General features: G+C 35.4%; 1 protein-coding gene across 3 annotated transcripts; it reads right to left on the bottom strand.

Moving 5' to 3' along the window:
* Nucleotides 1–4,715: 4,715 nt before the first annotated feature.
* On the bottom strand, nt 4,716–6,038 carry LOC127806768 (gluconokinase). Of its 3 annotated transcripts, none has more exons than XM_052344270.1 (3): nt 5,714–6,038; nt 5,511–5,590; nt 4,716–5,299 (listed from the first exon to the last, which is right to left on the bottom strand). In XM_052344270.1, exons 1-3 carry the CDS (start codon nt 5,752–5,754, stop codon nt 4,896–4,898), a joined length of 525 nt encoding a protein of 174 aa, XP_052200230.1. In that variant the 5' UTR covers nt 5,755–6,038; the 3' UTR covers nt 4,716–4,895. The 3 variants fall into 3 exon arrangements, with proteins under 3 accessions (XP_052200230.1, XP_052200248.1, XP_052200239.1); XM_052344288.1 differs by having other exon boundaries at nt 5,511–5,582; XM_052344279.1 differs by lacking the exon at nt 5,714–6,038 and having other exon boundaries at nt 4,797–5,375.
* Between the last annotated feature and the right edge of the window lie 6,873 nt (nt 6,039–12,911).

Raw genomic sequence — 12,911 nt, 5'->3', positions numbered from 1 at the left:
AACGCATTATTCACCTTCACTTGAGAAAAAATTCGATCTCGAAATTTGATCATATTTGGACAAATCCACATCCGGTAAGTACGAAGAGAGATTAGCCACATTGAATGTTTGGAAATACCCATATGATTAGGCAAATCCATAAAATAAACATTATCATTTATCTTCTTTGTAATCTTATAAGGATCATATTTTTTTGGCTTGAGCTTGTTCTGTTGTTCTGCTGGAATCCGTTTATTCTTCAAGAATAACATGACTTCATCTCCAATTTCAAATACCTTGTGTTTTCTATGCTTGTCAGCTATCGCCTTGTACTTCTTATTTGTGCAACCTTTGCTTGACACCTTCCTGAATTGCTTGAACTTTTCTGCTAAGGGAACATGAGCAAAGACATTCCTCCCCTTCTTAGCCATATCTGCATTGGCATGGGTCCAACCATTGCTATGTTTGTTGCCATCTACCTCCATTGTATTATTACTGTTAGATTGAGGATGTTGAACATTCCATCTTAAGCGTTTCTCTAATTTGGTAGATCTTATCACAAGTCTTTCTCCTCTCATTAGCTTTCTTGATTTTGACTCCTCAACGGCTTTTGAATTCATTCGTAGATTTTTCTTTCCAAGAGAAGCATTCGTTTGCAACTGTTTCGAATAAAAGCTTATTCCATGACTACCAGCAGTCTCTTCATCACTTAAAATATTAATACTTGAATCCTCCTTTGGTTTAAGCACTTGATCAGCTATAGCAACAATTGAGTTAACTAGCCTAGGAGATCCAACACCCATATCCACAAAGAGACCCATATGACCATCTTGCTTTTGCAATTGCGAATGTGAATATGTTCTTATTGCCTTAGATTCAACCATGTCAGAGCTTGAATAAACTGTAGAAGGATTTGCTACCATAACCTCCATCTTATTTACAGTCACAAGTCGATAAGAAGAAACACCACCATCATTGGATTGCGAAGCAATGCTTGAGCCCTTGGGATTGGAAAATACCCCAGTATGAGTGTAACGCCCAGTTTTCTCAAAACGAGCATTACCTCGAGATTTCGAGAATATATATATATATTTTTTTCAACATCAAACACACAACATAAGTCTCTCGATACACATACATTCATTATAATCATTTCCCGACAATCCCAATCGTACCTTCTTAGCATGTTAAAATTTAATAATTAATAGACTAAGACAAGTATTATCAATCATATCAGCGGAAGCAAGATCGAAACCTTAATGATATATATAACCAACAATACCTTTTACAATAACCCAATCGATGTTTCATATGAAAATATCAAAATATTATATAACCTCTGAACATCGTAATCATAAACAAAAACTTACAAAAACTAAACATAGCAGCTACATCTCGATGACATTCTTTCCTTTAGCGCCATTGCATTTACCTAAAACGTTTGAATATTTCAGGGACATAGTCCAAATTAGATGCTGAATCATCTAAATGAGAGTTGAAAAACATTTTCATGAAGATATGCAAAACCATACATAAAATCGATAAATCCCGACATGCCCCAACCTAAGAGAATCCCACATAGCACTTAACCCTAACCGGGGAAAATGCAATCTCTCTAAAGGCGACACGACCACACTGATCCATTGGCAAACCAATCATGCTTAAGAGGGACAACCTCGACATGTGAACCCGAGAATCACCCCATTGTCATTGTTAGGCTTTACGCTCCTACTCAAAAGCATTCCAAAACCCAACGTAACCCTAGCCCCAAGAGTGTCACATCAGCACTATCCTCGCAATCAACGACACCTCGGCCTTAATGCTATTGCTCAAAGGAACCTGAGGTGGTGTCCATTCTCATCCCCGCCACTTGAGCCAACAATCGAGGTGGTGTCTACTCTCAGCCCCGCCACTTGAGTACCGTAGGGTGAAGTCCGTCTCAGCCCCGTCCCAAGTGGGTCACATAGCATTAACCCTTGGCACGCATTCCGAGTCCTAACACTCGAGAGCTACGTCACAGGTTAACAACCCACGTCCCACATGGACAACACAACATGCCAATGCCGAAAAATCATAACTTGCATAATTTAAAATCAACATTTCGATGTATGCAATTTATCGTACGAAATTCAATGCATGTGTAAATAACCATTTGGACAAACCATCACAATAAACCAAGCCATAGGGATGAACACTCACAGTAAACCATTCACATGCTACTATAAGTCTTTTCGGGTAGAACCACTCACATTTAGGCGTAATTCAGATTTTTCTTGAAAAGTGCGGTACGCCTCGATTTGCGTGCCCACCTCGAACTTCGCATGAGTCACTTCGTCTCAACCCTCAAGGCACCCTAATCATCATATTTATCCAACAATTATAATTTTCCTTAATTTTCTCATATTTTCCTATTTTTCTCTCATTTTTCTTCTCTAATAATTCAAAATAAATATCTACACAACTATTTTTACATAATAATTCATAAAATAATTAAATAAAATTTCTGAAAGTTGAATTACCAAAAAGCCCCTCGTCACGCGCCTTCACACGCTTGGCCCGTGGGTGCAAGCAAAGGCTGGCGCGTGCAGCTTATGCGCCACCGTCTTCAACATCCAGCCAGTCGCCGGTGGTTGCTCCGATGCCCCCGAAACTGGTACCCCCTTAAAGCCCACGAAGAATCGATCCCAACCCCACCGATTTCAGGCCGAAAGGCCACCGAAAAACCCACCAAATGGCTGGTTACAGGCGGCAGTAGGCGTCCGCCCAGTTTTCCGATCAACCCTCAAATCCTCTTCAAAACACCTCAAAAATTCACTAAACTTACCAAAAATGCTCCCCTCACCTCAAGGATCAAAAGCCCTTATTGGTTTCCCTCGATTCGCCCTCAAACTCGAGCGATTTGTTGCTTCATTTTCGACCGAAAACCCTTGGTATTTATAGGCTAAATCCGACCCACACGTGGCCAATTTCCGGCCAAAACTCCTCCCACACGCCTCCTAGACTGTCCTTGGCCATGCCCTGACGAGGCTAGGCTGCCAAATCGCCAGATTTTCAGGCCAAAATCTCGGCCAGATCTGCCATGTGCGTGAAGCTTTTTCAAAAATTGCAGTTTGGCCCTCTTGAATTTTTCTTTTGCATTTTGGCCCTTATCCTCAAGCCCCTGATCTTTCTAGCACTATCACTAAGACCCTCAAGATTGGTACTTCTCATTTCTCCCTTGAAACTTTCAAAAAATTACCGTTTTGACCTCCTTCGGGCAAATTCAGAAAATTGCACTTAGGCCCGATTGATCGATTTGACCTCAAATCCACTTGATTCAACTTGAAACCACTTAAGGGTTGTTCTATACATCAAATATTAGTCCTAGACACACTCCGTTGATTTTTCGGATATCGTCTATAACAATTTGGTAAAACGACCTAATTGGCAGCTGTATTTTTGCTGTACCGAAAACTGTTCCCGATCTCATTTCTTTTATCACTAAAAATCATAATTTAAATCATTCGTTGATAATATACCATTTTCCTTGGCTATCTAAGGTCCGGGGTACTCCCTCTGACTAATTCGGTCGTTCAAAGCTGTGTTAGTGTACCCTATCGTCTTATTTTTTTGAAATTCCATTTATGCCCCTTATCAAATATTATTTTTATCCTCAAATTATTCCCGGATATTACAATGAGTCAATAATCTTGGAGTTTCTGTCACGTTAGTAGTATAAATCAGACCTAAGTTTGCAAACGTTGAGGTTGTTGGGACAACATAATCTTCGAAATCAAGTTCCAAACTCATCGAAAAGCCATTCTTTAGTTTATACTCATCGTTTCCCCAATGGTTGTGTTGATGCGCATTCCTCCTAACCCCTTTACCACTAGGGTTGACTATCATACGATCAAGATCATCCTCATCGTCGCTATCATCCATCATTGGTTTTCTATGATTAATGAGGACAAGATTAATGGCTGGTCTTCCCGGTTTAACATAGCCGGCTTGATTTATGCCATTAATCCGGTTTCGATTATCCTTGACTCGTTGTAAAACGCCCAATTGGTTGCGAATTCGCTCCAATTGCTGCTCCATTGTACGAGTTATTTCCCGTTGTTCTTCGATTGCTCTTCAAATCGTGAGCAGCCCCCGATCACCGTCACGAGACTGGTTGCTACCATTACCTTCAAGATTGGCCATCTGATTGGTTGATGAACCGCAAATATTTTTTAAAAAAATAAATCATTATTTACATAAAAAATATAACCTTATATAACAAGGTTAGTCAAATAAATTAAAATATTTTCTTTCAGTCCTCTAGGATTAACTTATTCCCCTCTTAACCAAGAACAAAATAATAGAAATTAAGCACATTTTAACTAATGATGATCACCTAACAACCCAACAATTTAGCCATTTTAGGTCCACTTCTTTTGGGTAGAAAAATTCGAAGCTTTGTGATCATCAAAATCTGTCTCAAGATCAACACTTGCAAGAAAATACCGGGGTAGGTCCTCTCGCTTAGTCTTCAACGCTCAAATTAGTAAAAACCCTAATAAGTATGTGATGAGAATGATGAGTTAAATAAATTTATTAACGAGGGTATTTCTTTTTATATAGTTTAGGGCGTGACAAATACTCGATTTTATTTTCAAAATTAAAATTTATCAACTCAACAATTACGAGCCGATGGATAATTAGTTAGCCCAAACTAGGATAGCATCGAATCACCAAAATTCGTTTTAGATCTTCCGAGGAGTTAAATCTGTTGAGTTTAGCAGTTGGATTTGATTTAATTAACGAGACGTATGTCAGTGCTTTATTAATCCCTAGGAAAAACAGAAGCTTAGTTGCATTAGCATGGCTACATATTCTTGGTGCAAAAGGTGAAATCCCTCACCTTAAAGCCCACACACATGGCTACAGATTCTTGGTCAGAAAACTGAACCTCTAATGGCATTCACAATGGCCGCTGGGCTCAGCGTTGCATCAACCTTCAATATCCCTTCCGATTCATCAATGTCGAGCAAGTCTAGCTGAGACTGCAACAGAGTTGCCGGCATGAAATGCTTCCCCTCTTCGGCCCTTCTCTTCAGCCGAGCCACCAGCACGTCCGCCTTGGCGTCCAACAAAACGAACTGCACGCCACCACCATAGCTGCCGGGCTCATACTCGGGATCCGCCGACCGGAGAATTTCTCTGTATCTCCTCTGCAGAGCCGAGCATCCCAAAATGCAAGTCTTCCCATTGGCCAAGTTTGCTCTTAAAGCGCCTTGAAGCGTTTCAAGCCATGGAATTCGATCTTCCTCTGATAAGGGTATCCCTCTCTGCATCTTCTCTGTTGTCGAGTTGTGAGCGTTGCCGTTGCCGGTGCCGGACAAGTACCCGCAAAACAAACAAAATGGTAGATAACTCTTCAAATTCAAACCCGAGAGAGAGAGAGAGAGAGAGATATTTAATGGGTGTCAGTGATTGTGGGTAATCCGATCTTTTCATCTTTATTGGAGCCGAATTAATCACTGTACATAGGATCAAGTTCATGAAGCTACCTTTGTTTGATTGTGGGTGGAAGTCGTCAGCATCGAGGAAGATGCAAGCTATAGCTTTCGCCAGCATCTCACCTATAGTTCTTGTCAAAGAAACCCAACAACCAATCAGTTCATCACAACAACAATAATCGGCGATTTGAAACAGATCCATCCAAAACACAGACACATAGATAGATGGATAGATAGACAGATTCAAGACTTACGATTTGCCGGCACCACTGACGCCCATAAGCACGATCACCATAGCTGTATCAGAAGAGAGAGAGAGAGCCCAGATGTTGATGATGGATGATGATGAGTCAAACTTGACTGGGCCTGCCAATCTCAAAAGAAAGCAACCATCGGATCCAGATTACGAAAGTGTTAGATGACTTTTTCTGTTTGGATCACTATTGTCGATCTTTAAATTGAGTCTTATGCATGTGTCCCTATAGATGTCAAAATCTGTAAAAACATAACCCACTCCCAAACTTGTTCAACCAAACGCGCCACAAGACGATGTCATCGTTTCAATGATGGGTGGACGGCTGGCCAGGCCTTACTGGGTAGGGAAGATCCATAACCTTAAATAATAGAATTTTTTATTTCTTTTTTTTCGTTTTTCAGAGTACAGTAACATTTTTGATTAAATTAAAATAATTTAACCAAACTTATTAAAATTATCAATTTAATTTAATTCAAATTGTAATTCGATTCGGTTCAATTTTAAAATTTTAATGTTTTAAGTATTTTGATTCGATTTGATATTCTATGTTAAAAATAATATTATTTTTTTAATTTATTTAGTTTGAAAATTATCCCGTCAGTTTAATTTAATTTTTGTAATAAGTTCGATTTTAAGTAATTACCAATCCAATTGAATGCTCACCCCTTACAATCAGTGAGGATATGAGAGATATCTATTTTATTTCAAATATTTTTTTCTATCAATCAAAACATTAAAAAAGAAAATAAACATTTATAACCAAGTTTAGGGATGTGTATCTTATTCAGTCCAATCCTAATCAAACCAAATCATATTTTACAAAAATTACAAATTAAAAAATAGACCAATTCGGTCCTAATTGATTCAAACATCTTTTTTTTTCTATTTTTAATATAAAATTTAAAACATATATTTATATATATCATCTAAATAATTATAAATATATATTTATGTATTAAATTTGTCTTCTTTATTTTAATTATCATTAATATTTAATAACTCTAGACCCAATTTCAACCCTAAACCAATACCAACCTAAAAATCAATTCCACCAAATACCAAAATTAAAAAAAAATATTATCTAATTAATTCTTCTTAAATTATTAAAATAAATTCAAACTAAATTTTAAATATAAAGGATATGCTGGCATCATCAAATGGCGTGCCCAAATCAAGACGGTCACTTGCGTTGCGTGGACAACTTGTTCGCGTCTTCTTGGGCCGCGGACGGCAAGGCTGTTTACGGGTAAATCGAATTAATTAAGGCGAATTGGTTAAAATTAATTATCTAGTTTGGTTTAATTTCTAGATCAATTCGATATGATTTTTAAATTTGAATTTTTTAATTATTTTAATTTGATTTAATCTTCTTATTAAAAAAATAAAAATAATTGAATCAATCAAATTTCTATAATTAAATTATTAATGATCTAAAAAGTTATTTTTAATTGAATAGCAACATACTTAGTCAATTAACTAAATATTTTAATTAAATAATTATTAATAAAAAAAATTGTTAGTATTTGTACTTGATTAATAAATTGACTAAGATAAACTTTTTAATTAATTAATGTTATTTTTACTCAAACACTAAATCTTTTTAATCGAATAATATTTTTATACTAAAATTTGGTTATAAAGGTTAATTAAGTAAAAATTATTCTTAATTGAATAATATTTTTTTTATTCAAGTAACATTTAGTCTTACTCAAGTAGTACTTATTTTCTAAATTATTTCTATCTACTTATATTTTATTATTTTAGATATTTTTTAATTTTTTTTAATTTAAGCAACTATTCAATTAGTTCCGATAAATCTATTTGATTTGAACAATTTGATAATCAAATGGACTGAATGTTGATCCTATGAGTTGATCAAAAAATCTACTATTAAATCAAGCGGCAATAAATTTTTAAAAAATATATTTATTTTTTAGGTAAAATATGTTTATTGTATTTTTTTTTAATCTCATATATTCTTATTACTAAGTATTAAATATATTGTATTTTGAAAATAAAGGTGTTACCGTTCGTATCTCACCTTTAACAATTAACATTTCCCTTGTTAAGGTCTCATTTTTTAAGGTTTCATTTGTTTGAGAGAAAATATTTTTTTGAAAAATATTTTTTTTATTTTTTTTGTAGTTAGTGAAAATAAAAAGTCAACAGAAAGTGGTCTATAGTCAACGGAAAGCAGCTATTAAAATTATGTTTTCTTTATGGAAAATGACGTTACACTTGCAAAAGGGTAATCATATTCCATAAACTGTCGCCCCTCTCAATTTCCGTTGCGCTCCATCTTTCTCTGCACGTGTCGCCATACTCGCCGTCGTGTCCATGGTGCTCCGCCTATCTCTGTCTTCGTTGTGCTCATTTTTTCATCGTATGCGTCACCGTACGCGTCGCCGTCTTTGTCGTGTTTCGCCTCTCCCCATGTCACACGAGTGCGATTTTGTCCACCCCTTTTAACGGGGTGAACGTAACCCCCGTAAGTGGGGTTAAAAAAATAATCCTTAATTGAAAAGAAATTGTAAAATTATTTTTAAAAAAATTAATTATGTTTCAAAAAAAATTATTTTTAAAATTTAACTGAAAATGTGACAAGTTCAAAATTAGATGGATTAAAACTTATAAAAAAATGACAGACTTACAAAAATAATTAACAAACTTACAAAAATAATTGACAGGGTTAAAACTGGAAAGTGACTGTTTTCAGCAATTAATTTATTTGAGTGGCTAAAAATAATTTTTCTTAAAAAAAAACTAAAAATACTTTTTTTTAAATATGATTTTTTTTTAACACCGACTTACAGGAGTTACGTTCACCCCGTTAAAAGGGGTGAACAAAATCGCACTCCATGTCACACTCTATATATATATATATTTTTTTTAAGATTACGCACTATCACTCACGTCTTCATCAAATTAGTCCTAAAATTATCACGAGAGAGATAAATCAGGCACACTCTACATTTTTCAGTCCATGTTTACTTCGTCACATGCATCGCTGTCTCCGTTTGGAGTGGTTGTGTTAAGTGACGGAGCCACATGATTTTTTTTTTTTTTACAGTGATTTATAATTAAAAATAAAGAAAGTTATATTATAATTTACTACTAAAAATAAAAAAAAAAAATTGAATAAAATAAATATATAATGATCCAATAATAACCATCACAACATTTTTTACAATTTGTTCATAATTTTATTTTTTAAAATGATGATATAAATAAAGCAAAGTATTGAATAGAATTGTGAAGTAAATAGAGCAAATATGGAGAAAAATGATATTAAATAAAATAAACAAGTTAACAAAACAAATATTAAACAAATTGATGTTGCACAACTTGTTATGAATCCTGGGCTAAGAACTCCAATAATTGATTATAATGTTAATTTTTTATATTAAATTAGAATAACCTACTTGCAAAGAGGTCCGTGTCAATCTCGAAATCAAGACGATTTATTCTAGTTTGATTCAATAAATTTGGTGATTGATTAAAATATAATATAAGCAAAAATATTACATTTTGCTCACACTGTTATATTTTTAAAATAAATAATGAGAAACAAAGATGCGGTTATTCTTTTATGAAATAAAGGTTCGATAATTTTAAAAATAAATATAGAATTCAAGTTTGTTATACGCTATTCCTGCATCACCCTTTTATGGGCCAGGCTCAGCCCAATGAGCCGGCTCAATTACCCAGAGCTCGGAAGATCCCGGCGACCTCGTCAAATGAAATCCATACACCACCAAAGCCCGAAGCCCGTAAAGCAAGCACCTTGCGAGCTCCTGATAAAACCCCTGGCGAGCTCTCGACGATCGACTAATGGGCTCGCTATAAAAACCCTTAGTTCGCTATACCACCCAGGTCGTTGACCTAAAACCATCAGCTCGCATAAGTGGTAAAGCTGCTAAGAAATCAGAGGTAGGGACTGTTTACTTTACCTGTAACAAACCACACCCCTCGTAATGAGGATCCCATTCCCGATTTTGTGTAGACGATAAGGGTTGTTTGTCCCCCATTATACACTAATTGTATTTCTTTATGTTATCGAAATTGTAGAAGCCCCTCAGTATAAATAAGAATGATAGATATCATGAGAGGCAGGGACAGAAAGAATAATCAGATACCGCCATTCTGAAGGAATAATCAGAGTGCGGTCGTGGAGTAGGCATCGTTTTGGCCGAACCACGTAAAAATTTCGGTGTTGACTCACGTTTGGAATTTTGAGTTTCATTTCTTCTTCTTGGTATTTTTGGATTTACTCACCGCGGTCCAAAATGAATCACGGTCGGCTGAAATTGAAACAACTTTTTTGAAATAGTTAGAACAAATACAGTGTGATTATTGAATTTATCTGAATATATTAATTGATTATGTTCGATTTCTTCTATGATAAGTACTAGCTTTTCGTGATCATAATGAGTCTGAATATTCAAATAATCGATATAACTTTATTGAACAATTGCAATTTATAGTATGAAAAAGCCACGAGAAACAATTGTAAAAAGTTTTTATATTTTAATAATAATTATTATAATTATTATTATATTTTATATTTTAAAAATTATATTTTTTGTATCCGCCCCCACTGGATCAAAATCGTAACTCTGCCCCTGGTTATGTTCCTAATTATGTTGAAAACTATTTTAAGATAACAACAAATGAATGTATAATTATATGCCAACTTAAGAAGAAAAGTGATTTTGGTTTAATGTTACGGGTATTTCTCGTTCTACCTCTTATGGGCTAAACTCAACCCAGCAGGCCGCTCCAACCACATACAGCCCAGTAGACCTCGAGCTGAATTCGTCGAAGCAAGCTCACGCACCGCTGAAGCCCGAGCTCAGATCTCAAGGCCAAGCAAGTTTCTAGCAATGCCTCTAGCTCACCGTACTATCCGAGCGAGCTCTCAATTACACTTCGAGCGAGCTCCCAACGGCTCTTGTAGTTCGCCAGCCTACCAATTAACTTGCATAACGAGAATGTCATATACACGATAATATTAATGGCCTAGGGACCGTCCCAGCTGGGCTATTTAGCCCAAGTCTGCCCTCGTCCTCTTGGCCTATTTGATCAGCCCATATCAGTCCCATCCTAGCCCCTTACAACAACATCATTATAGTTGCATCTAGATTTTTGTGCATTTATCTTATATCTTATCCTCATTAATGACGGAACTTGTTCACATTAATGAAGGTCCTGTCGGCACCTTACTGCTACATGAACGCTTTCGCCGGCACCGGAAATTCTGTTCCATCATCTGCAAACGTACAACACATACATGAGAACTTCTTCACCTCCCATATATCAACCAGCTCTTCCTTGAGCCATGGTATGCTTTTTTCATTAACTTGATGATACTCTGCATTTATTTACTCACTTACTTACTTGAACGTTGGAGTATTATTGCAGGAACCAAACGGCGGATCAACAGACCAAACCAGATAACCCATTTCTTTTCCCTTTCGAATTCATCACACCAGTGTGAACCAATGAATCACGATCGATCAATTCTAAACGTCGACAGGTTTAGATGATTTTATGAAAAGATAACTTTGCAAATGATGTATATACAAAATATTTTGAAGTTGGAACATACAAATATTAAAAATATTAATGTACAGTGAGATGACACTTTTGCATAAAATGATATAACAATTGAAATTTGTTGTCAATTCATTCAACGATATCACCCTTTATGAGATTTTGAAAATTCAATCTATTCCATTAAATGATGATGTTGACACATAAAATATTAAAAATTAGAAAATACATTATCATCTAATGTATATTTTGGAAACAAATCTCATAGATAGAGATATCGCAACTCTGATAATACAACTGCTTTTAATCTTGGCTGCAAAAATTAAATAAGGGATTATTGCAATTTAAAATGGTGATTAAGAAGTGATCGCCTCTATTTTTGATTACTTATATAAGAATGAGAATATTGCAAAAGTTTTTTTTTAGGCTAAAAGTGATAAGAGTAAGGAAATATTGGATGTAAGACTTTGTCAAATGAGATGATGGAGCGCAAGCAAAATCGTACAAAATTGATATTGTTAATAGGGTTACATGAATTGAAATTTGTATTTTTTTTGTTCGTGAACATGTAACTATTAATATTGTAAAACTTAAACTCGTATTTTTTAACTCGTTATTATATATGTAAATCTTTTAATATTGTAAAACTTACATCGATAAACTTGTTTGGATGATATATGATATTATTATGTTTTGAACTTTATTATTATTATTATGTGTTTATTATTATTTGTTATCTTTATTTTATAAATTTGATAATAGGAAAAAAATATTATAATTTTTTAAGGGTTACTTGAAAATAAAATTTCAATAATATTTCCGTATTACAATCAAATAACAAAAAAACATATTTTAAGTAAGGGTGAGCAAAAGTTCGATTAAACCAAACTAACCGAACCAAACCGAAAAGTTCGGTCGGTTTGGTTCAATTTTTCAAAAAGAGCGGTTCGCTTCGGTTATATTTTTTAAAAAATCGATTATTCGGTTTGGTTCAGTTATTTTGATAAAAATACTCAAAAAACGAAACCGAATCGGTATAGCAAATACCCCTGGTGAATTGAACCACCCACCCCCTCGCGCGAACCGAACTGCCCCCATGCGGGTGCAACACCCCATGGGTCATTTTTGTACTTCTTTTCGTTCTTCTCTCTCTCAAGTCTCGCCATTTCTTCTATTTTCTTCGAGTTCGAATCTTCATAGATCTGGTAATGGCGATGACGAAGGCTCTTCAATGGCGATAGCGAAGACGAAGGCGATTCGATGCTTTGTACATCAGGCATTGGTCGAAGGCTTTTCGTCTTCATATCTTCATCTCTTATCTCTCCCTCCACCATCAATTGCTGTCGCTGATGGCGAAGAAGAAGACGAATGCCAGATCTACTTACCACGCATCCTCTTCAATAAGTTTTCGGCTACTTTTCTTTTACATTGAAAGTTTGAAACGTAGATCTACTAAAATTCAACCATTAAATACTTTTAATTTTTGGGTATGTGGGTCACCGTGGTTGGGGGAATCCGATGATCGGTTCCGATCATCGAAATCGCCAGTCGGCTAGGTGGCCGATAGCAACAGCAAGGCCGATCTCTTACAGTCATCTTAGGTTCTTAGCTCGGCTCAGTTCGGTTTTCAGTTTGGTTCGATC

The sequence above is a fragment of the Diospyros lotus genome, chromosome 1, assembly GCF_014633365.1.
Source record: "Diospyros lotus cultivar Yz01 chromosome 1, ASM1463336v1, whole genome shotgun sequence".
Lineage (NCBI taxonomy): Eukaryota > Viridiplantae > Streptophyta > Magnoliopsida > Ericales > Ebenaceae > Diospyros > Diospyros lotus.
This window is presented reverse-complemented; position numbering and strand designations above follow the sequence as displayed.